Source organism: Aureobasidium melanogenum (assembly GCF_000721775.1).
Source record: "Aureobasidium melanogenum CBS 110374 unplaced genomic scaffold scaffold_12, whole genome shotgun sequence".
Classification (NCBI taxonomy): domain Eukaryota; kingdom Fungi; phylum Ascomycota; class Dothideomycetes; order Dothideales; family Saccotheciaceae; genus Aureobasidium; species Aureobasidium melanogenum.
Genome location: NW_024470064.1, coordinates 246455 through 269051, shown reverse-complemented (window position 1 = coordinate 269051; position 22597 = coordinate 246455). Strand labels below are relative to the sequence as shown.

Genomic DNA, 22597 nt, shown 5'->3' with positions numbered 1-22597 from the left:
TTGGTATTGTTTCGTCGTGCAGCACGGAACTTCTTCACCACTCTACTCTCTCGTGCCTCAACCATTCCCTCATCACAGCACATACCACCGCCAATCAGGAACTCTGAGCACACAGAACCACCCAACATGCCGTCTAGAAGACTCAAGCATACACGCCCCAGCACCAGACACCTCCTTCCCTGGGTCTTTGACGCGCCCAAACCTGACAACATCTCCCCCGACGCCTTCATCGACATAATCACGCAGGAGGATGATGGCTGCTCATCAGAAGTCAAGAATGTACTAAGCTATTGGGATCGCGGGGATCTTGATAGAGGTGATGAAGCAAAGCTGGAGGAGATGAAGATCAGCTCGTTGTGAAGCAGACCCATGTTGCCAATGCCTACTGACCTCTTCACAGCGATATTTTGTTCGCCCATGTGCTCGACAGCCAAGAGTGGTTCCGTTATCGCTATCCTAAAGGTGACTGTGGTAAAGAGAAGCACAGTAAGTATCGAATGTTTCTCCTAGTCCCTCGTTCCAGGCTAATTGAACTCTTACGTTTAGACCTTGGAGAGGCTGCCTGGATGATTGGTGTCCAGATGACAACTCAAGCCGAGCTGGACCAAATGACCGACACTGAACGCGAGTACAAACTTGGCGCCATAAGACACAATGGAGCGGGAGACAGCTACTGCACCGTCCGCGTCACCGCTGAGCTCGTACTCTTGCGCATCGCTGAGCTCAATGCTGTAGATGGTCGTTGTAGAACGATCAATTCAAAGTACTGTTTCTTGGGACTTGACTTGCAAGCAATCTGCCGGTTCTCAGCCAGATCATCTTGTCTCTGACCTCTAGACAGTGAAGGCGGTGGTCATATCGGCCAAGGAACTACTGAGATTGAACTAACAAAGCTCTGGGCTGCTGATCTCGAAGAGCTCGGCCGGGACTGCTGGACCACAATCAGCAGTCGTCATGCGATTATCCTAGAGTCTTTCGATGACCACCTTTGCAGAAAGGCGCAAGAGGGAAAGATCGCCATCGATGACAGACTGGATACCTACCGGCGGTGGAACTTCCGCGGGGGACCAAACACCACCAAGAAGTGCGTCTATATCTTTCAAACCGCACACAACACACCTCCTAAACTCTTCAGCATCTCCATCGACTCTGAAATCATTACTCAGACCAATATGGCATGTTGGATTGTTCACCAGATCCCTCCTCGCCAGAACACCAACGAACAGTGATTCCCACCTCTCTCATCGCTGGCGCATACCCATCTATCACCATTGTCGACAGCCAAAACGAGATTATTGCTCTTCGCCTTGCCCAACGCCAGCACCAGTTTCCCCTTGTCGTCCCAGACCTCAGCAAGGCAAGAAGCGTCGCCATCGTGTTGAGGAAGAAGATTGGTGCATGTGACTGACTCGCATCACGAAACTATCTGACTCAGCAGAGTCAACTAACTGGGGAGGCTGTCAAAGTGTGACAGCGCGATGTGCGCGGTACTGAGAAGGGGGGACAGAGACGGCACGCGTGTCAGGGGTGAACTAAACTCGGAAGCAGTCTCAGAGAATGAACTCTTCGTTCCACAGTATAACAGTAGAAGACGGACTGGAGAATGATAGCATACGAAGCACAGAGCTTTGCGGGTAGAAATTATCAGGAGGAAGTCAGCGCACATAAACTTGAGAGCAGGATACAGATGCTCTGCCAGCATGTCGGAGCGAAATGGCAATTTGTCACCATCTAGCTGCGTATAGCTCTCGTATCGTTTGTGGCAACCACGCGAAGTGAGATGCTCACATGTAAAGCTGCCAACGAACTGTCAAATAGATTCCGTCTTCGTTTGACCTGGTTCTCCAGATTAGTGCAGAGATACAGCGGATTATCATCGTCGATTCGTCGGTGGCTATTCCGGAAGCCGTTGCCTCTTAATTCGCAATGATGCGACGAACCGTTAGAACGTTACTGCAAGTACCGCAAGTACCCGAGGCGGCCTTCACTTTTTTTGGCATTTGCAGGTTGAAATTGCAAGAGAGTTCGAGATCGACTCCCCAGATCTTGCTACACGGCCCGACAAAGAGTTACAGAGGTCAAGAATCTAGACACTCATACGAACCTACGAAGCTCAAAGATCTCGATTCTTAACTCTCATATGCATGAGGCTTAAAGCTTATATGTCTATGCTTGTAAGAATAAACAATTCGACTTGTTTGACTTTTTGATGAAATACTCTATAAGGATTCGACGCCTTCTAGACATTTTGTCTGTAAGGGAGAGCGGAAGGAGAAAGTGACTACACGCAGGTACAACGCGGGAAGAACGTTGCGCTTGCGGGAAATCACGCGGGCATGTACAAATACTCTGCATCTCCACATTTGAGGCTATGCCACTCTGACTTTCGAACTTGTTAAATGATTTGTATCGCATCGCCAACATAGTAACCCATATCATCGCCGTCTTCTGGGCGATAATGTCAACTCAACTTTTGCTCTTCCAGCACAACATGACAGACCGAAATGATGGACGGCCAGTTGTTTTTCGGCTCAACAAGCATACAAGATCCCGACAAGGTTGCCAAACTTGCCGTTCACGAAAAGTCAAGTGTGACGAAGAGCACCCACAATGTCGCAACTGTATCCGAGCAAAGAGAGAGTGTATCTGGACTCGTCCCTGGAATCGACCATGTACTGTTGTTACATCCAGCTCCATACAGGCAAGCAAGGTCGCGACCTGGCCCTCACATGGCGTATCAGATCTCATGCCCATATCTCTCGAGGATGGTCGCAAGGGCACTTGCTGCGGGATCGCTGATCGCACAAGTCCGGATGATCATCTTTCTCCGACTTCTTGGTCCTTTTCCCGACCGGTGCCATCGAGGCGGAATCATTCACACATAGAGCTATTATACCCAAGAGGATTTCGGATGCGACCCATGGTTGACACTGCGGAATCCAATCGCAAACAAGCGCTGGCTGTAGCGCTGTCACATTATCTGCCACTTGAAGAATCGTCTATGCAATCCGACGACCTTGAGAATCAGTCAAAAATGTCATTTCTAACTCCTCATAACAGCTCGCTATTTAACCCTCGTTTACCTGCTCTCGCTGCGGCTGTTGATACTCTCAGTCTTACTCAAGCTGCTGTTAGATTGCAGGACGGACGACTCGCCCAACAAGCAATCAAAAATTACACAGTCTCCATTGCACTACTGAGACGGTCAATTGAGCATATTGGTGACTACGATCGCAATGAGGTCCTTCTGACGATTATGCTTCTTCAAATCTCTGAGGTATACCCCGTGTACAGGCCTGAAAGATAATCATGAGATACTGACCCGTTGTAGCCATTTTCACCAATATCACAGGCGGGCGGATGGATCTCACACGTAGACGGAGCTGCTCAAATGATCCAGGCTGAAGGACCAAAACCTCTGAACACTCCATACGAGACAGCACTTTTCAATCACGCCCGTCAGTTCACTATCATTATCGGCATGTTGCGCAGGGAAGATATCTTTTTCAACCAGCCGCAATGGCTCGCCATTACCAAATCCGCACCTGCAGCCTATCATGCAACTCCTCTCCTAGATATCGGATCATCGATACCTGGTATGCTCGCTAAGACCGACAAGATTCTCGCCAGCAATTCCTCCGAGCATGTCGTCTACGAACTGCTTCAAAAGCTGGAATCTACCGGTGAAGCGGTTGTCACCTGGATAAATGACTTCTTCTCGTCAATGGCACATGAAATTAGCACTACCATTGATCTCAAAGAGCTGGACTCATACAATGAAGAAATGAATGGCGACACGACCTTCCTGCCGGTTTACAAGTTTGCTTCCTATAGGACTGCTTGGAACGTCACCCTGGGCTGGGTTTTCCACTTCGCGATTTTAAAAACAATTCACAAAATTTTAAAATCGAGGGCAGACATCCACTACAGACTCACCACATCAGAGCTCGAGCTAGAGATGTTCCGAGTAGTCACTGATCTTTCTATGGTCATACCACAATACTTCGCCAGAAGTTTTGGAGCCATGGGCCGGGCGGTAATTACGATACCTCTCGGAATTTCGACCGAATTCTACTTATCTAGTGGTCAAACGAGGCAACTAGAGTGGTGTCACAGGGTAGCAAAAGCAGTGTACAACCCACGCGAAGGACTGGAGCGAATCCAGAAGCCTGGACCGAAACAGTGAATGCATCTCCGCTCAAGCAAACTGTGAAAAGAGGCCTAACAACTGGATCCGGATGCTGTCTCTTCGATCGACAACTAGCTTTACATTCAGGACAACATACTCTTCATCTCACAAAAAAACTTCTCGAACTTGGTCCTGGGGCAGCTTTTGGGAATCATCGACTCTAGAATTGGTTCTAGACCTGTCTCATCCCTCGCAGGATCAATCACAGTAATCACGGTTGAAGCCCACACGACCATAATATCACAGTCTATGTGAGGCTATCCTCGACACCTCATGCTCAAGATTTAAAACTCGAAAAATGATCTTATAAGATACATTACCCTTGGCAATGAGGACGCAGGTCGTTCATCTGCTCACCGTCGGTCGATCTTCGAGAGCGCGCAGGCCCTTCATTTAACGTCGCTCTCTTTTGGGCACAAAACCATCATACATCATGGTTCATGGTTCATGGTCCAACAAGACACACGCCTTGGTGATAGTCAAGAATTCTTTTGCAGGTCCTCGTAGGTCGCTAGTATTCTTGGCTCCTAGATAAGTAGAATCGTGGCGTCTCACCTCATTTCCTCAGACGCACAATTCCTCTCATCACATCCAAGCTTCATAACCAACTTCACAAGCGAACTTCACAATGGTCACTTCAATCATTGCGGATATGCATTATGTCAGTTACAATTGGAACTCCAACCTTTAGAACTGGGTAATCTACCGCACAACCTATACACCCGAATCCGATATCCTCTGGCCACAATGTCTGGATCTAATCTCCAAAGCTCACTAAGCACAGGAGTAGCCAGAAACCTAAAACAGAACGAAGATGCCCGCGACCACGATTCCGAAATGGTTTGTCTGAAAAAAACATTCTCGTGGACGACAGAAAATTCATGGAGCTAGTCACGACGATTTACGAGTCCATTTTGCAAAGTGGTTAGAAAGCCATGTTACAGAGATTCTAGAGAATAAAGAGGGAGAAGAAATTTGTCCTCCTCATCCTCGTTATAACAGATTCCTCATTGTGGATGAGGGAGTGCTACGAGACTTCAAAACCTCACCTTCGTTGTCTCCCTACAGCAAAGACTTCAAGGAATCACCCTACCTCAAAGCTGTCAAGGCATCCCACAACGATGCCGACGAGGACAGATTGGCACCGAGATACAGTGGAAGAAATAATGTCCGAGAGGACCTATCACTTCCCGGCTCTACGAGAATCCCACTGATATTCCTGCGTGACTTTTGAGAAGTCACGAGTGAATACCTAGATATCATTGAAATCTGTCCTGTCGCGTTTAAAGAAGAGTCTTGTTGAGATTCCAGAGCAAGACGTATCTCAAACGAGCTATAGTTAAAAAGAATCAATACTTACAAGCCTTATCTCCAAATACACTGCTCAGAATCTTCATACCGATGTTTCAGGCATCGAGAGGCCACACTTTGCACACAAAGGGGGAGTTGGGACTTGTCACACAAAAAAGAGTGTTCTTGCAGATCTGGAATTATTGAATATGTCTTTTTTTTTCTTTTTTCGGATTCGCTATCGGGTTCGCATTGGTGGTGCAAGGATACTTGTATACTTTTTGCTCGTTCGGCTGTTAAATCACCCATAGTAATCACAAATCTGAGTTTCAAGCCACTGAATCACCCGTCGTCAAACCTCTGTTGATGCATGGCAAAATAGGTCTAGAACACAAATCAACTCTGGTTAGACAAGCAACTTGGAGCAAGCATCGACAGCTTTGGACGTTCGTGCCAGCTGCCGAAATAAGCGTTATATCTTTTTGATTCCATTTAAAGGGTCAAAATGCGAAAGACGACCCCAGGCTTGACAGCCGTCTGATTATCGTTCGCGAAATGCTTTTTAAGACGCTTCAGATTTGGGGTTTTTGCCATCGCTGCGTCTACCGCATTACTACATTTTCAAGCACCTTTTTCAATATCCCTCTCCTCAGCAACCGCAGCTCCCGTCTTGCCAGGTCCAGCAACACTAGCCTCCATCTCGCCCCTCTTGATAGCTTCCTTTTCCATCTTGCGCAGATACCTTTCTTTCTTCTCATCTGCTCTGCGTTTGTCTTCCTGCATAGATCTGATCAAAGCACTCTTCGCTCTAATCTTTTTGCCGTACAGGTAGAACACCACAGGAATAGGTACACAAGCCATTTCGATGAGTCCAAGTGTACAACCTGCCCAATTGGAGCCGAGGGTTTTGTACATGGCCGAGCCGGCAAGAGGGACTGTGGCGCCCATGATTGAGCGTAGGACGGCGTTTCCAGCTAATGCGGAGGCTGCGTACACAGAGTAGGAATGCACCAAGTAATTATTGCTGTAAATAAAAACACCGGCATTGCCAGCTCCAAAGGGGATTCCCGCAAGAATGGGCACAATCCAATGGACGTTCGGTGTACAAGTCCATGCGAACCAGAGCTCGCCGGCTGCGAGACTAACAGCCGCGATACAAATAACGGATACCATGGCTTCGGGAGGGATATCTCCGGTTTCTGGGTCTTTTTTGTGGGAGTTGATGAGGCGGCGGCAGAGTGGTTCGAGAACGATGGTGAGGAGGTTTCCGATGCCGATGCCGCAGAAGGCGAGGCCGCCGATTCCTGGAGCCCAGCCGCGCTGTTGTTGGAAGACGATGGGGTAGGCGACGAAGGAGAGGTATAGGGTGCCGTAGACGATTGCTACGTAGACGTCCCAGAAGATGCTGTGAGATACAGATTAGCAATTGTCTATATACGCGGAATTGGTGCTGCCCGCTGTTCAATGCTTTGATGCCCGCGTTCGAGTCGACGGAGATATGCAGACAGGACAGAATGCAAGCAGAGATGGAGAAACAAAAGACAGCAAGAGACAAGAACAAAGACTCACCAAATCGGCTCCGTAACCATCAGCACGAACGGTCTGCTGAGATTGACCTTGAGCAGCGGCCAAAATGCCTTTTTCTCATCAAATCTGCTCCACCACCTCGGATCTCCCGTCTCTTTTCTCAGCTTAGCAGCTCTTTTGCGCAACAAAGTAGGTCCATAAGTCTCTTTGACAATAGCCACAAAAGCAAATGCCACGCCTGCGAGAATCATGACTAGCCAGTTGGTCCTGTGAACAAACTCGTTAGTGTGATGGGATGATGGGAGTTAGAGGTAGGGCTTACCATCGCCATCCCAAATACTGATATGTAAAGCCTCCGATGATAGGTCCAACAACCGGTCCATTCAAAGGTCCAATACTCCAAATACTAAACGCAAGCGCCCTATACTCTTCCACCACAATATCATTAATAGACCCCGGAGCATTAGATACCAAACTCGCCGCCGCAAACGCAGCAAAGAATCTCGGAATCAACAAACTCTCGATATTCTTCGCCAATGCACACGGCAGAATCAACAAGACAAAAATCGCAGTCGAGAAGATGTATACAGGACGGCGTCCATACATTTCCGAGAGGGGAGCTAGGACGGTAGAGCCAGCAGCCATACCAATCAGATAAGTGGTAAGACCTAGTAAAGCGACTAAATGGCCTACATCAAACACCTGTTCCAGTTTTCCCACTGTAACAGTGTAAGATGTAGAGAAAAGGACTGTGACCGTAGTGGCATAACTCATTGCAAAAACAACAAGGCTTTTATATGCCATACTCCAATTCCTTGGATTTTCAGGATTGTCTTCCGTCCAGTCGACTTCAAAGTTTGGGTCATTGCCTGTTGCGATGGAGTTGAGTGTTACGCCTGTAGTTGTGGGTTTGATATCTGTGTATTCTGTCTCGGGGGCGAATCCTGAGTAGCCGGAGGCATAACTGCGGACGAGATGTAAACGATTGGTTTGGTTTTCGTGGCGGATGGATTGGGTCTCGTGGATTGAATCGGTGTCGTGGGAGGTGTGGGAGTGAGTGGATGGTGTTGAAGCCTGCGGCGAGGGTTTTTCTTGTTCTTCGACCATCGTGATGGTGTGTTTGTTGTGTGTTGTGTATGCTTCGGTCTTTGCTCTTTCTGTCCTTGCTCTTTCTATTTCCCTTTCTCCTCTCGGGTCCAAGTCTCTTTCCCGTCCCTCTCTCTCTTTTCCACCTCTACCAGCGCAAGTGTGTCGCAATCGTGATCAATGCTGAAGTCCAGTCTCCAATCCAGTAGAAACACCAGTAGTCCAGTATGGATATTCGGCAATTGCACCCCTCACTGCCCCTCAATAATGTCGCAAGAATTCGTGGGCAGAACCCCGAAACTCTTTTGGGCTTGATCCGCGATGTCGGGGCGCGCGGAAGAGGGAAAGAGGGCGTTCGTTCCTCGATCCAGTACTTTTGGCTTCTTTGTAGATCCAAGTAATTCCGAGTGGCAGCAAAATAGAAATAGCCAAAAACTTTCAGCGATTGAAAGACGCAAAACAGAACTTTTTGCAGATGCAAAAACGAGCGACAAGTCGAGTGAACGAATTGGACCCAAGTAAAAGGGACAAAATCAAGATGAGTCAAAAAAGACAAAAGAGAAGAAATCTCAAAAACACTTTGCAAGTTGCAACACAAACTCGGAAAACGAACCACGCAGGTTGCCCGAAAATGGCGGCTAAGGTACACGGCCCCGCATCCGCCCTAAAAGCCTACACCGCAGTCGCCCTATAAATGACAAGTACATTGTACCCGTACACCTTTTACTCCCTGAAACCCTTCTCCTGTATTTTGATTTTTCAGACGCTGAATGAGCACTTTGGATGGGTCTGCATTGACTCAACAACCTTACAGATCTGCACTGTCACCACTGTCAAAAACAGCTGTCACACGACAAACGAACAAGTCAGTCAGGGAACAAAGATCGAATCAAGAAACTCATCGCGATGGATGCGCGGCAAGAATTCCGCGTTTCGGCTATGACGGCAAAACGTGCTAAGCTTTGAATGCATCAAGGGTCCATAGAGCCAGCACAGCCAGGGTGCTCCTCTTGACAATGTTGAAAATCACAAGTCGGCGGCATTTATGCATCGATGCTACAGAATCTGGTCGCTGTATCGAGGTAGAAGAAGAGTGTTGGTACTGAACATCGAGATACATGAGCATTGGCTATATGGATGCCAAACTGGGTGGAAAAATTTTCGAGGAAGGCGTTTCTTTTCTAAAGCATCCTGTTTCGACCAGGGCGTTATTGCAAACTCACAAACAATTGCCATGACCACAGCATAAGCGTGGAGCTTCAATTGAATCTAAACGTGAAAGGAAACATCATGTGCGGCATAACCTTGCGGGTCTCACGTTTGTCAGAAGAAGTAACTGGGTACTAAAATGATTTTCCATTAGAGGTAATGTCCCAGGTATCGAATATAGGCAAGTTTCTTCACTCGAATGCAGACTATGCTAACTTCGCCCTTTTCACTACTAAAAAAGCCCCTTTGCAGGTTTCGCTCGCGTATGTATAAAATTCTAGGTCCACTGCTCATATTATGCAGGCATGCTCCCTCCGTCTCTGATCCTCCGCGCCGTGACCTCTTTCATTCTGCATATGACTACGTCTCAAGTCGTCAATCGTGGCTGGTCTTGCATTTCGTCAATGATGCGTTGTGACTTCTTACAGCGCAGTGGCCTTCTTGTAGGTCTCCCACGGGGTCAAGGCACCGACTGCACGGCGCATGTGGGCATCGAGAAGAGCGACACCGTAGACATAACTGGCGTTCACCCAGCCAAATCTGCAGCATGTCAGTAAATTGCTTTGTGTCTGAGGGATGATGTTCAACTTACCCTTCCTTGGCAACACCCTTGAAGTCACTGCCCTGGTTACCGTACTCGGCAGCAACCTTGTGAGGATGTTGAGGGTGACAGACATCGTACTTCTCGACGACAACACCATTGAAATCGACAAAAGCCTTGGTGACCATGTACACCCAGCGGTAAGCCAGTCTCTTGGCTTCATCTTCGTAACCAAATCTCACCAGACCGGTCCAGGCGAGAATCTGTTGAGGTGCCCATCCGAAGGGGTAGTCCCATTGACGGTTGGGACGGCTGAGACCAACCTCACCACGAGATCTTTCAGTTCCTGCAGCAAGACCACCAAGTTCTTCGAAAAGAGGGAGGGCCTTCTCAACAAGAAGACCGGCTTGACGAGGAGTACAAGCACCAGCCCACATTGCCCAGAAGGTTGTGGCGGACTCGTATCCAGTGTGCTCGTTCTTGACAACGTTGTAATCGAAGAACATGCCCTTCTCCTCATCCCACATGAGCTTGTCCATGGTCTGCTTGCGACGTCTGGCACGGCGATCCCAGGTTGCTGATGTCTCAACATGACCGGGCTTCTGGTCGCCGACACAAAATTCGGCAGGAACAGCAAGGCTGTCACCAAAGTAGTTGCGAATAGTGCGAGCAATGTCAGTCTCGTACTTGTAGAGAAGCGAGTTGAGATCGACAGTGGCGAGGTGAGCGGCAGAGCCCTCAAGACGGTAAGAAGTGTCGTGACCAGACTCACGGACAGCGCGATCGTGGAGGAAGTATTCGTCAAGCTCGGGCTCGTAGATGTGACCATAGTTGTAGGCGTGAACAAACTCCTTGAACTGCATGTTGTGCTTCTTGCAGTAAGGCTCGAGCACGTGGACGAAGTGAGTAGCTTCAGTCTCTGGCGGAACACCGATACCACCGGGTCTGTAGCATGAGAGACCAGTCTTTTGGTCGATGCGAGGGGCGGCAGTCCAAACACTGTGGTACTCCTTGATGGCAGCAAGGATTGAAATCTTCAGGAACTCGCGAGCGTCAGGCTGTTCCTTGATGCGGTCATAGACACGAAGAGCCATGTCAGTCAAGAAAGGAGGCTGAGTACGGCAAAGGTAGTAGGATCTGTTTGCGTTGAGAATCTTGCCGTAGTGCTTGATTTCGAAGCAGAAATGCTTGACCATGTTCTTGGCGAGATCTTCACGATCGTGGATGAGAAGACCGAGGGCAGTCATGTAACTGTCCCAGCCGTAAAGCTCGTTGAAGCGACCACCGGGAACAATGAATGGCAGACCTCTGTAGTCAGGCTCGCCTTCGGGAGTGTCCTCGACTCTTTCCATCTCAAGAGCGAGCAGACCGGGAGCTTCGTTCAAATCGCGGACATACTCTTCATTGTCGGGATGCTGGGCGAGCCATACGACATCCAAGTTCATATCAGGGTGTTCGCGAGCAACGCGGCTGTAGTATTGGTGTTGTTCGGGAGCTCCACGAGGGACGTAGATGCGAGGTCGAGGGTTGTCGGTCCAGTCTTTGGCGTCTTTTCCGACTTGAGCAATGTTGGAACCGTCAATGCGGCGAGTCAAGTTAGGCCAGAAGAAGTCCTTGACAAGGCGGCACAAGCGGCTGACAGGGTTCTCACTGAGACGAGCCTCGTCTAGGACAATCTGCTTACGACCGTGCTCCTTGGCCAGAGTGAGCTCCTGTAGCAGGTTGGAAAGCATGTATGTGCCACGAATGTCAAATGTTCTGTAACCTCCTGAACCAGCAGTGCCCAATTGGATTGTCTTGGGACCGACATCCTCGACGGTGATTTGCTGGTTGTTGTCCGAGTCTTCGCGGTGCAGTAGAGCTTCAAGGGTATCGGCGACGTTGATGAGATAGCGGCGTGGTTGGTCTCCTTGTTCGTCTGGTCTCCCAGTCAGTCTTGACATTTCTCTGACGGTACTGTTTCAATCTACTCACCATGACTCAAGCGGCGCTGGGTGGCATTCTCCATCTGCTGGGCAATGTTGGCGCGAGCACCAGGGTCAACCTGCAAGCCGTCAGTGGCGGAACATCAATGTATGCCTTGTGATGGACCTACAGCCGAGTATGTACGGGCTTTGGCGACATTTCTCTTGTTGTGCGAGGCGCCATAGTAGATGTGCGAAGCCGAATAAGGGTCGAGATCTGGAGCGGCGCCCGACGATCTGCGTGGGTGCATGGGAAGCTGCTGCGATGAAGCACCAGCAGCGGCAGGCTTGCCTGTAGCAGCCTTCTGTGACAGAGAGTCGGCATTGACGGCGGCAAGCGAACCAACACGCTGTCTGGTAGATGCATCACCATTGCCATTGCTGTCGCCAGCGGCTGACGTCTTGTCGCCGCCGTGGGCTGGTGTCAAGCTCATGGATGTAGGTCTGAGGGGTTGGTCGTGTGAGGTGTCTCGTTGCAGAGGGAGAGATAGGTAGGTAGTACTAATACACAGCTGTCGAGGGGCAGATGCGGGATGCTGATAAGGCTGGGACTGTTAGAGTTACGGTGAATCGTCAGCTCAGCCGAGTCTCGGATTCGGTCAAGAGGCGGTTGTGGAAGGAATTGAGAAGTATGAGTAAGATGATGAGTAGGGATAGAGACAGGCGGCAGAAGTGGATGGGTGTGGGAAAACGCCTCTGACTAGACCAGTACCCACCTATATACGTAGATTGATCAGCTCAGCGCTTTCGAACAAGCAGGAAGCCTTGACGTGACCACTGGCCAAAAGGTCAACGTTCGACGACGGCTCCCATCAATTCTGGGGAAGCTGCAAGACCACGACGTCACTGACCTCTTGTCAAAAATTGAAGCTGGTCAAAGCTGCGAGCTCGACTCTACCAAAACCGTTCAAGAGAAAGAAAGGCTGAAAGACGAGAACGACGAAAAGTCTTCGAGATGTATCTTTCTCGACTCGAAAAAAAGAAGCTGCAAGGAACAGAACTTTGGTGGACAAGGACCGCATCGAAAAATCCTCGCCCTCGTGCAGCAAGACTCTTCTGTGTCCACACCGCTGTTGCTCCGTCGCCTGACCCTGCTTTGTAGTTTGCTTTTGCTGTGTGGCTCCGCAAATAATTATCATTGCTTCGTGAAATTCCTGTAACGAGAATGAGTTCCTACACCATCTTCTGACATCGACAAACACTGACGAAGAGTCGGAGACATGGCTGACGAGAAGGCAAAGCCACACCTGAAAGGATATGTAGGTAGCCGAGTCGACATGTCTGCAAATTCCGATGTTGCAACCAGATAGTGAAAGTCTGATGCAGCCAGGGTCGCGCAGGGTTGTATATAAGCACCATGTCCGACCGCGAGGCTACCCTGACGGTACGTTACACCTACATATGGACCACTTGAACCCAGCTACCTCCTTTGTACCCCGCATCATGCTCACTGATCCTGTCCAATAACTTCAAGTCCCATGCTCGCTTGTGGGACAGGGCGCATTGCCTTGAATTCTAGTCACATGTGTGCAAGTATCTTGGTATGGGAAATGATTCTGTACATCCTGGTATCTCTATCGAATTTCATAAATGCAAAATGCAGGTCATATCTACAGCTTGGCCTGAAGGACAGTCTTCATGCGCTTCTCGACAGCATCGAGGTATGCGGTGGTGGTGACATAGTCGTCCTTGCCCTTCTTGCCCATGGCAAGAGCAAGATCCTTGGTCATGATACCCTGCTCGTTGACGACGTGGATGCAGGCCTCCTCCAGCGACTCGGCGAACTTGACAACCTCGGGAGTGCCGTCGAGCTCACCACGCTTGACGAGACCACGGGTCCAGGCGAAGATGGAAGCAATGGGGTTGGTTGATGTGGCGTTACCCTTCTGGTGTTCACGGTAGTGACGGGTGACTGTGCCGTGAGCGGCCTCAGACTCGAATGTCTTGCCGTCGGGGGTGATGAGGACCGAAGTCATCAAACCCAGACTGCCGAAACCTTGGGCGACAATGTCAGACTGAACATCACCGTCGTAGTCTGCTTCCTGTTAGTTTTGTGCTTGATATGGATCACAGTCACGGTTGCTCACTCTTCAAGGCCATGATGTAGCCACCCTCGCTCTTGATCATCTGGGCGACCATGTCATCAATCAGACGGTGCTCGTACCAGATACCGGCCTTCTCAAAGTCGGCCTTGTACTCCTTGTCGTAGATCTCCTGGAAGATGTCCTTGAATCTTCCGTCGTACTTCTTCAGAATGGTGTTCTTTGTGCTCATGTACAGAGGCAACTTCTTGTCAATGGCAAGCTTGAAACTGGCATGTGCGAAACCAGAAATACTCTCGTCAGTGTTGTACTGGGTCTGAGCGACACCACCGACGTGGTGCTTCTGGAAGTTGAAGACCTCAATCTCCTCGGGCTCACCGCCCTTGGGGGTGAAGACCATCTTGAGGGTACCCTCGCCCTTGATGACATGGTCCTTGGCGCGGTACTGGTCACCGAAAGCGTGACGACCAATGATGATGGGCTTCTTCCAGCCGGGTACGAGACGGGGAATGCGAGGGATAACGATGGGCTCACGGAAGACAGTTCCGCCGAGGGCGTTTCTGATGGTGCCGTTGGGAGACAGCCACACTGGGATTGTCAGACTTGTGCTGTTCGTGCAAGCTCGCTCATACAGCTACTCACTCTTCTTGAGGTTGAACTCCTTGACACGGGCCTCGTCAGGAGTGATGGTAGCGCACTTGACACCGACCGAGTACTTCTTGATAGCCTCGGCGGCATCAATGGTGACCTGGTCGTTGGTCTCATCTCTGTAGGGGAGACCGAGATCGTAGTACTTGAGGTCGATGTCGAGGTAAGGGTGAATGAACTTGTCCTTGATGTCTTGCCAGATGATGCGAGTCATCTCATCACCATCAAGCTCGACAACGGGGTTCTTCACCTTGATCTTGTTGAATGCAGCCATCCTTCGTCTCTGTTCAATTGCAGCAAAAGCGGGTCTAGAAATGAATTGAGGTCGTACGGCAGCGTTGGAGTATTGGAAAAGGCTACGGGCAGCAGCAGGACGGAACGAGGCGCTCATGGTCGCTGATACGGAAAAGGAAGGAAGGCAAAAAAGATACCTCGGGAAAAGGGAAGGTGCAGCTTGTCAAGAAGGAGACTCCTCTCGTGTGTTCAAATAATTCACCAGTCATCGCGCTCCAACCCCGCAGAATTCAACAGCAGGCCGATGCCGGCTGATAACATGGGCATCTGTGTCATTTCCGTCACGTCCTTTGCGACATACTCGGTCGAAGTGAATAGGCTGGCTTGTGGAGCGTGGCCGTATACGTTACTTTCTTCCGCCGGCTGAATATGAACGGAGCTCTACCGTGGCCGGCCTTGGGCGATCGAACCCGAGCTGATGGGCGGATTTGTGTGACGGCAAGGAATTAGACGACACAACAGCTCCAAGCTCGCTCTTTCCCGGCGAACGCGACCGTGCCCAAGTTGTGACGCGGGTTGCTGCTACCACGGCGTTAGGCCAATTTATCCCCGCCCGAAGCTACCGCGGCAGGAGCGACGAGCGAATGAGACTGTTCGGCGACTTTTTGATCATGACTTGCTCAGGTCGCACCTTCCTCATAGCACAACCTGTCGGCAAGTGTACACAATGGCGACTCCCAATCCTTTAGCAGACTCGTCTTCGGATCCCACACCCGTCTCGTCCAAGACATACACAATTGCCGGCTTGGTCACGACTGTCTACGGACTCGACGAGCTTGCTTCATCAGCGAAAGAAGTTGCCGTATTATGGCTTCTTCACCCTCGACTCCAAGTACAGTCCATCATGGCGCCAATCGCTGCAGCCTCGATTCATGATTGGAACGGTCGATCTGCCTCCAAGTCCAAAGGTCTGATTGCTGTATCTTTTGACCAGCGTAACCACGGCACAAGAGAAGTCAACGCCTTGGCGAATGAGAGCTGGAAGAAGGGAAACCCAACTCATGCCCAGGACATGTTCTCCGTCTTCCGTTCGTTTTCTAGTCCCCTGCTCTGTCACAGCACAATCATGACCATGACGTGAACAGACGGCACAGCTCAAGACACCTCAATCTTGATCGACTTCCTCTCCTCGTACATCTTCCCCGACTCTTCAAGGACCATCACTAAGCATCTTGCCCTTGGTATCTCGCTTGGCGGTCACTCGACATGGCAATGCGCCCTCCATGAACCTCGCATCACCGCTGCTGTTGTCGTCATTGGTTGCCCAGACTACAAGTTCCTCATGACGGACCGTGCAAAGAAGTCGAAACTCTCGACATGGACAGCTTCAGAAGGCAAGGACTTCCTTGGCTCAACAGACTATCCCAAAGGTCTTTGCGATGCCACCGACAAGTGGGATCCAATGTCTTTCCTGGTGGGCGACAAGCTTAAACCGACGGATGAGCAGAAGAAGACACTGCGACCTTTGATCAAAGAAAAGCTGGGAGGAAAGCACATATTGTGTCTTTCAGGAGGAAAAGACAAGCTCGTGCCATATGCTTGCAGTGCGCCTTTCCTCGATTGGCTGAAGACCGGACTTGACAAGCAGGAAGGTTGGTTCAACGATCAGGGCATTGTACTCGAAGACATAGTCGATGGAGACGCTGGTCACGAGTACAGTGCAAAGATGAAGGTCGAAGCAGTGCGCTTTATTTCTGAAAACCTCGCTGGCGAGGGTAGCTTGAAAGCAGGCACCAGAACGTCAAAGATATGAGTCTGCTCGACGCGCTATTTGTCAGTATATACAAATACACATCGTATCCTGCGTCTCGGGTATTTGAGAGTTATCACCACATGTCGCGACCGGCGACATTTCATAGTGGCCGATTCTGTTCCGAGAGAAACCGTATGTGAGTCAATCAGGTACACAAGCACTGGATTCTTTCGGTACTTGGCCGATGCCAGACGTTGCAGAAAGCAACAGCCTCGGTCATGAACATGCTGCGATCTAGATCCGTCTACGAAACGTCTCTGCTCGTGAAAGGAACGTCCTCCAGCTCTGCTTGTCAAGCGCATTTCAGACACACTGTGATGCATTCCTCAAATTTGTACAATACAAAAGATAGAACGCGCACCGCAGAACAGCTCATATGCTATATTGCCACAGCCTGATCAGACTGGGCACAACTCGATGATTGCGTCAAGCAAACAATATTTCGATGCGATCGTCTATAGCTCGGCCAACGTTCGGCAGCAAGTTCCCCAGACAAATGGACTTTCATGTGCTTTTCCCCAGACGCTTGGCTTTGTCATTCTAGGTTCTCGTTCTTCAAAGAGCCTCGGATGAAGGGAGTCAACGTCAAGTTGCAACCGCTCGGGGCCTCGTCATGGCCAAAAGTGCAGGCAAGGAGCTCTCGCCGAGGTACAATACCTTCTTTTTTGCTGCGAACGTCTGAGTCTACCATCGTAGCCTCTGACCCGATTGGCTCCGGTCGTGTTTCTCATTGGTCTGTGACGCTAATTGTCCTCATCGAGTACCGGTAAGTCATATGAAACCTTCGAGTCTGTCTAAGAGGTATATATGAGCTCTTGTCTCCCCACCTTCATAGCTTCTACATCATTTTTGTGCCCCCGTTCCATCTCGAGTGTCTGGTAGATTTGCCAAGAACAAATCTTCCAATTGAATTGTCGACCTCTACTACACGAGTTCACATTCCATCACATCACCGCCAAACTGGCAGAAAGACTCAAGAACATCTTGGGCCACGTTAAAGAGGTTCTTCCGACCATGTCTTCTTCTCTCACCGCCGAAGAGCAGCAGTACCAGGATGAGGTTGCCGCCATCAAGCAATGGTGGACCTCGCCTCGCTGGAGATACACCAAGCGTCCTTTCACCGCTGAGCAGATTGCAAACAAGCGTGGAAACTTGACCATTCAGCACCCTGGCAATGTTCTCTCCAAGAAGCTGTGGAACATTGTCGAGAAGAGATTTGCCGTAAGTTGAGCTTCTAAGAGTCAAGAAGCTCCAATTCTGACACACGTCAACAGGAGAAGGATGCCAGTTTCACCTACGGATGTCTTGACCCCGTCATGGTCACACAAATGGCCAAGTACCTTGACACCGTCTACGTCTCGGGTTGGCAAAGTTCCTCGACTGCATCATCAACCGACGAGCCCGGTCCCGATCTTGCAGACTACCCCTACACGACCGTCCCCGACAAGGTCCAACATCTTTTCATGGCTCAGCTCTTCCACGACCGCAAGCAACGCCACGAGAGACTCACAGCCTCCCCATCCGAACGCAAGAACCTCCCTAACACCGACTTCCTCCGCCCAATCGTTGCCGATGCCGATACTGGTCACGGTGGTCTCACAGCCATCATGAAGCTCACAAAGCTTTTCATCGAAAAAGGTGCCGCTGGCATTCACATTGAGGATCAAGCCCCTGGAACAAAGAAGTGTGGACACATGGCCGGCAAGGTCCTCGTCCCCATCAGCGAACACATCAACCGTCTTGTTGCCATTCGTGCCCAGGCAGATATCATGGGCAGCGATCTCCTCTGTGTTGCCCGTACCGACTCTGAGGCCGCAACCCTCATCACTTCGACCATCGACCCCCGCGACCACGCCTTCATCGTTGGTGCTACCAACCCCGCCCTCCAGCCTCTCAGCGAGCTCATGGGTGCTGCCGAAGCAGCCGGCAAGTCTGGTGACGAGCTCCAAGCCATCGAAGACACATGGACCCAGCAAGCCAACCTCAAGCTCTTCTCCGAGGCCGTCATCGACACCATCAACGCTGGTGTCCACGTCAACAAGGCCGAGTTGATTGCTCAATTCACCGAACAGTCCAAGGGCAAGTCCAACGCCGAGTCCCGCGCCATTGCCAAGGCTCTTACTGGCGTTGATGTCCACTTCGACTGGGAGTCCGCCCGCACAAGAGAGGGCTACTACCGTTACCGCGGTGGTTGCCAATGTGCCGTTAACCGCGCTGTTGCCTACGCTCCCTACTGCGACATGATCTGGATGGAGTCTAAGCTCCCCGACTACGCCCAAGCTGAGGAGTTCGCTACTGGCGTCCACGCCGTCTGGCCCGAGCAGAAGCTCGCTTACAACCTTTCACCTTCGTTCAACTGGCAGACTGCCATGAGCACTTCCGACCAGGAAACCTACATCAAGCGTCTTGCTAAGCTTGGTTACTGCTGGCAGTTCATCACTCTTGCAGGTCTGCATCAAACCGCCTTGATCGCTGATACCTTCAGCAAAGACTATGCAGCTCGTGGTATGCGCGCTTACGGCGAGACCATCCAGAGCAAGGAAGAAGCAGTAAGTTCATTTTCCTGCCCCCAACCTCTTGTCTTTAGGTCAGTTACTAACGTATTTCGTAGATGGGCGTCGAGGTCCTCAAGCACCAGAAATGGTCTGGTGCCAACTACGTTGACGAGTTGCTCAAGATGGTTTCCGGTGGTGTGTCCAGTACCGCTGCCATGGGCAAGGGTGTCACAGAAGACCAATTCAAGGCTGTTTCGCGTCCTGGCGAAAGTGGCTACAAGGCTGAGGAGAACCACTGAGTGACGCAAAAGAGAAGAGGGGTGTTTAAATCTGGGATTATGTAGTAGCATTCTTATGATATTTGATGGGTTTCAATCTTTCTTTCGGCTTAGACATGTCCTTGCCGTCGATGTAGCTTTTTGTTTGAGTTTTGTGACCAAAGAAAGCTGGGTAGTCTTTTTCATACGGAAATGTTTTCTTTGCTTGATTTTTGATTTGGTTTGCTGCCCTCAAACCCACGAGTCCCCCAATCTCGACATCTGATGTTCGTCTTCCTCGGATTGTGATTGAAGATCGTCTCCCACTCCTTTCCGAGGAGTGAATCCTTCCACTGCCAAGACGCGTTCAGGATGGATCTCCTCATTGAGCAAGTTATCAAAGATGCCCTTCAACTTCAAGGACTGAGGAAATTCGTCCTTTCATCACTTCTTACATGCATTCGCCAGATTGAAGAATGTCCACCACGACGGAACCACCTTTCCTCAACTCCCTACGCGACATAGGTGTTTCAATCAACAAATTCGCTGGACGCGAACTCATCCCTACTGGCAAATTATACATCAGCGCGTCTCGAGAAAATGCGACCGACGAGGACAATGAACATTTGCGCAACGACTATAAACTCAAAACTTTAATCGATACATACAAAAGCCTTGACATTGGTGCCAATCCAACCAGATCCGGCAACATGCTGATCAGCAAATTCATGGGCATTACTCGGTGTCGGGTTGATTTGCGATCGGCAGTGTACTATAAGAACTTTAGAGCGAGATTCTCGATGTGGACTGCGTGGTAAGAACATGTCATTTCCTTTAAAGCCTCAGAGGTCTTTTTGTCAAGCTGACGGGTTTTGTACGTCCAGCAAGATTTTCTTTTCTATGTTTACATTGAATCTCGAAAATCCCTCTGTAGTAGCGCCTGTGGCAGAGGCTGTGTGGGTCAATGGCCCTATTGGCGAAACCTTGGAAGTACTTGACACAGGTGTGAAGCATATTTGTGACTTGTTCAAGGCTCCGTTGTGTCAAGCCTCAATATACCCTGTTCTGATCTGTGGCGCTAGATGGATGAGAGAACAGAATTTGCTGGTTGTTCTGATACTCTTGGTGTTGAGAGTGCCGGTGGAACACATTACGGCCGACTACATTTCCTGCGTGCAAGGCTTGCAGATTGATGAAGGGCGTTTCAAGAGTAGAGGCGAGGCTGATCTTGTACGAGCTATGGTTGAAAAGGAGGCGGAGTGGGTCATGGCGGTCAAGAACCATGTGGATGATAGTTATGGTGGTGCAGAGGGGTATCTCACGCGAGGAGGCGTGACTTTGGAGGAAATGGGTAGCTTGCGAGACGCACTCCAAGCTTCAGGTTCGAGGAAAGAGGCCGACCATTACGAGACCGCTGAAGACCCTTGATCCACGATACGGCAAAGACCGTAAAGAAGACATTGTCGGGGTTTACAGTGGCGATCCTGCTTCCTCGGTCTAGTTGGTCTACGTCTGTCAGCACACGTAGGAGAAGACATCCGAACATAGTTCTTTTGCCTTATTCCCCTCCCCAACACATCAACGCTTTGTCATATGCTAGAGCCCGCCGTCTCCAACAAACCAGCCAATGAGATTTGAAGCAGCTCACAACTCAGAAAATGAAGCTTCAGTGGACACTCAGACTCAGCATCTCGCAAGACACCGAGAAAGTCATTAGAAGAACGACAAATCTGCTTTGTTCTTACGGTCATCTTCTAGCATAATATGAGTTCAGGTAAGAGCATAGAAACACCGACAAACATTCAATAAGATCTACCAGCTACAAACCCACCACATTTCAGAGATTCATGGAAACAATCTTGAGAACAAGATCTTCAGTGAAGAAGTCGCCAGATATGATACTCGTGCGTCGCTTCCACGTCACATTCGACGTCAAATTATTAGCCGTGAAAGGGTTCATGATACCGGCAAGAACCCTCGGACTGAAACTTGGATTCTTCGAGAAGCCCTCATTACCAAAAGACGGAGTGAGCTGGCATTGAGCTCCCCAGAATCGGGTCCGAGATGTGGTCTCTGGAGTCTTGTTCATGAAACTGTTGATGTCGTGCACGACTTTGTTGGGATCGAGACTACCCCAAGACTCTTGGTTCCAAGGTCCTTGGAGCATACTGCTCGAAGGCCAGATGTGCGAGTCGAAGGTGCTTGCTAAGTTTGAGTCACTTGGTCGTAGATTGTTTTTGTCGCAGAAGAAGATAATCTGATGGCCGTCATCTCGAGCTTGTCGGACTGTAGGTACGGGGTTGTTGTCGCCGGGATAAGCCAGAAGTCGTCCTTGAACGGCATTGAACACTGTGCGCCAGAACAAGTCAAGCTTGCCTTCAGCATTGTCAAAATCAAGTTGAACAATCAGAAACTCAAACGGATGTTCTTTGATGAACTGGAGAATCTGGCCCAGAAGCGTGTCATTGGGAAACTCATGGTCATTCTCTGCCAAAGCATCTCCAACTTGATGTGCTATTCCATGTCTTGGCCAGAACCTATTGTCATCTTCATATCTCAATCGCAAGTCAAAGTATCGGATGCCCTTCTTGAGTTGTCCATAGAAGTTCTCATCATGACATTGCCAATTTTCTTGAGTGATGCCCAGGATGGCAGGATGTTTCGGGGTGCCAAAACTGCCGGCATCGTGCGAGCCGGGATAATGGAGTTTAGCTAGATTCCAGTTCAGTACGTCCGGTTTGATACGTGTCAGGTCTGTGAGCCAAGTGGTGACTGACATATCTTCACCTACGAGGTCGCTGTCTCTCAAGGTGATGCTGATCATGTTGTCGCTGGAGTAGCTACTGCCGATCTTGCCTCGGGGGAAGGATTGACTTCTGGGCTGAAAGCAGTCAGTAAACCAGGCACAACAACATGAAGCAGCAGATATTGACTCACCTTTGGGTCTCCATTGACAGACAAACCCGCGCCGTAGTCACCAAAGTCTTTCTCGGACTTGACTAGCCCGTAAACAAAGAAGGGGATCTCCTTGTCGCCCACAAAAGTGAAGTAAAGCCAGCCTTGAAGACAAAATCAGCACCTGTTTCCCAACTTGATGGATGATTTGGCATTCATACCCCAATGATCGCTCTCAAAGACGCCTGGGTCACCCATGGAGAACGTATGGTTGCCAGAATTGCTACCAGGTTCGATGGTCCAGTTCTCGCTTGGCAGATCCTTCCAGTCGGAACCAGAAGAGCCTTTGTAGGAGATCTTGAACGAGGTATCGTTCTGGATGTAGAAAACGGTTCTGGTCATGTTGG

The 22597-nt window shown here is 50.0% G+C and overlaps 10 protein-coding genes across 10 annotated transcripts; 6 read left to right on the top strand and 4 right to left on the bottom strand.

Annotated features, from left to right (window-relative positions):
- Positions 1-126: 126 nt before the first annotated feature.
- M437DRAFT_50197 (uncharacterized protein) lies at positions 127-1229 on the top strand (the record flags this gene model as incomplete). Its single annotated transcript, XM_041021966.1, has 4 exons — positions 127-353; positions 401-486; positions 547-802; positions 842-1229. The coding sequence occupies 4 exons, from the start codon at positions 127-129 to the stop codon at positions 1227-1229; spliced, it is 957 nt and encodes a 318-aa protein (XP_040879179.1).
- Positions 1230-2491: 1262 nt separating this feature from the next.
- On the top strand, positions 2492-4186 carry M437DRAFT_49948 (uncharacterized protein; the record flags this gene model as incomplete). Its single annotated transcript, XM_041021920.1, has 2 exons — positions 2492-3277; positions 3332-4186. The coding sequence occupies 2 exons, from the start codon at positions 2492-2494 to the stop codon at positions 4184-4186; spliced, it is 1641 nt and encodes a 546-aa protein (XP_040879178.1).
- Positions 4187-4622: 436 nt separating this feature from the next.
- On the top strand, positions 4623-5423 carry M437DRAFT_66592 (uncharacterized protein; the record flags this gene model as incomplete). The annotated part of the gene is made up of 3 exons (XM_041024786.1): positions 4623-4692; positions 4758-5029; positions 5064-5423. The coding sequence occupies 3 exons, from the start codon at positions 4623-4625 to the stop codon at positions 5421-5423; spliced, it is 702 nt and encodes a 233-aa protein (XP_040879177.1).
- Positions 5424-6100: 677 nt separating this feature from the next.
- Positions 6101-8113, bottom strand: M437DRAFT_66591 (MFS general substrate transporter; the record flags this gene model as incomplete). Its single annotated transcript, XM_041024785.1, has 3 exons — positions 6101-6884; positions 7049-7273; positions 7329-8113. The coding sequence occupies 3 exons, from the start codon at positions 8111-8113 to the stop codon at positions 6101-6103; spliced, it is 1794 nt and encodes a 597-aa protein (XP_040879176.1).
- Positions 8114-9723: 1610 nt separating this feature from the next.
- Positions 9724-12240, bottom strand: M437DRAFT_50078 (trehalase-domain-containing protein; the record flags this gene model as incomplete). Its single annotated transcript, XM_041021943.1, has 4 exons — positions 9724-9841; positions 9894-11760; positions 11817-11886; positions 11938-12240. The coding sequence occupies 4 exons, from the start codon at positions 12238-12240 to the stop codon at positions 9724-9726; spliced, it is 2358 nt and encodes a 785-aa protein (XP_040879175.1).
- A 1176-nt stretch (positions 12241-13416) lies between these two features.
- Positions 13417-14770, bottom strand: M437DRAFT_49848 (putative isocitrate dehydrogenase; the record flags this gene model as incomplete). Its single annotated transcript, XM_041021905.1, has 3 exons — positions 13417-13841; positions 13894-14436; positions 14491-14770. The coding sequence occupies 3 exons, from the start codon at positions 14768-14770 to the stop codon at positions 13417-13419; spliced, it is 1248 nt and encodes a 415-aa protein (XP_040879174.1).
- A 687-nt stretch (positions 14771-15457) lies between these two features.
- M437DRAFT_75816 (uncharacterized protein) lies at positions 15458-16543 on the top strand (the record flags this gene model as incomplete). Its single annotated transcript, XM_041026491.1, has 2 exons — positions 15458-15818; positions 15876-16543. 2 exons carry the CDS (start codon positions 15458-15460, stop codon positions 16541-16543), a joined length of 1029 nt encoding a protein of 342 aa, XP_040879173.1.
- Positions 16544-17557: 1014 nt separating this feature from the next.
- On the top strand, positions 17558-19337 carry M437DRAFT_66587 (isocitrate lyase and phosphorylmutase; the record flags this gene model as incomplete). The annotated part of the gene is made up of 3 exons (XM_041024784.1): positions 17558-17764; positions 17818-19092; positions 19155-19337. 3 exons carry the CDS (start codon positions 17558-17560, stop codon positions 19335-19337), a joined length of 1665 nt encoding a protein of 554 aa, XP_040879172.1.
- A 780-nt stretch (positions 19338-20117) lies between these two features.
- M437DRAFT_66586 (uncharacterized protein) lies at positions 20118-20723 on the top strand (the record flags this gene model as incomplete). Its single annotated transcript, XM_041024783.1, has 2 exons — positions 20118-20169; positions 20230-20723. The coding sequence occupies 2 exons, from the start codon at positions 20118-20120 to the stop codon at positions 20721-20723; spliced, it is 546 nt and encodes a 181-aa protein (XP_040879171.1).
- A 409-nt stretch (positions 20724-21132) lies between these two features.
- M437DRAFT_85055 (PLC-like phosphodiesterase) lies at positions 21133-22592 on the bottom strand (the record flags this gene model as incomplete). The annotated part of the gene is made up of 3 exons (XM_041028221.1): positions 21133-22176; positions 22233-22354; positions 22412-22592. 3 exons carry the CDS (start codon positions 22590-22592, stop codon positions 21133-21135), a joined length of 1347 nt encoding a protein of 448 aa, XP_040879170.1.
- Between the last annotated feature and the right edge of the window lie 5 nt (positions 22593-22597).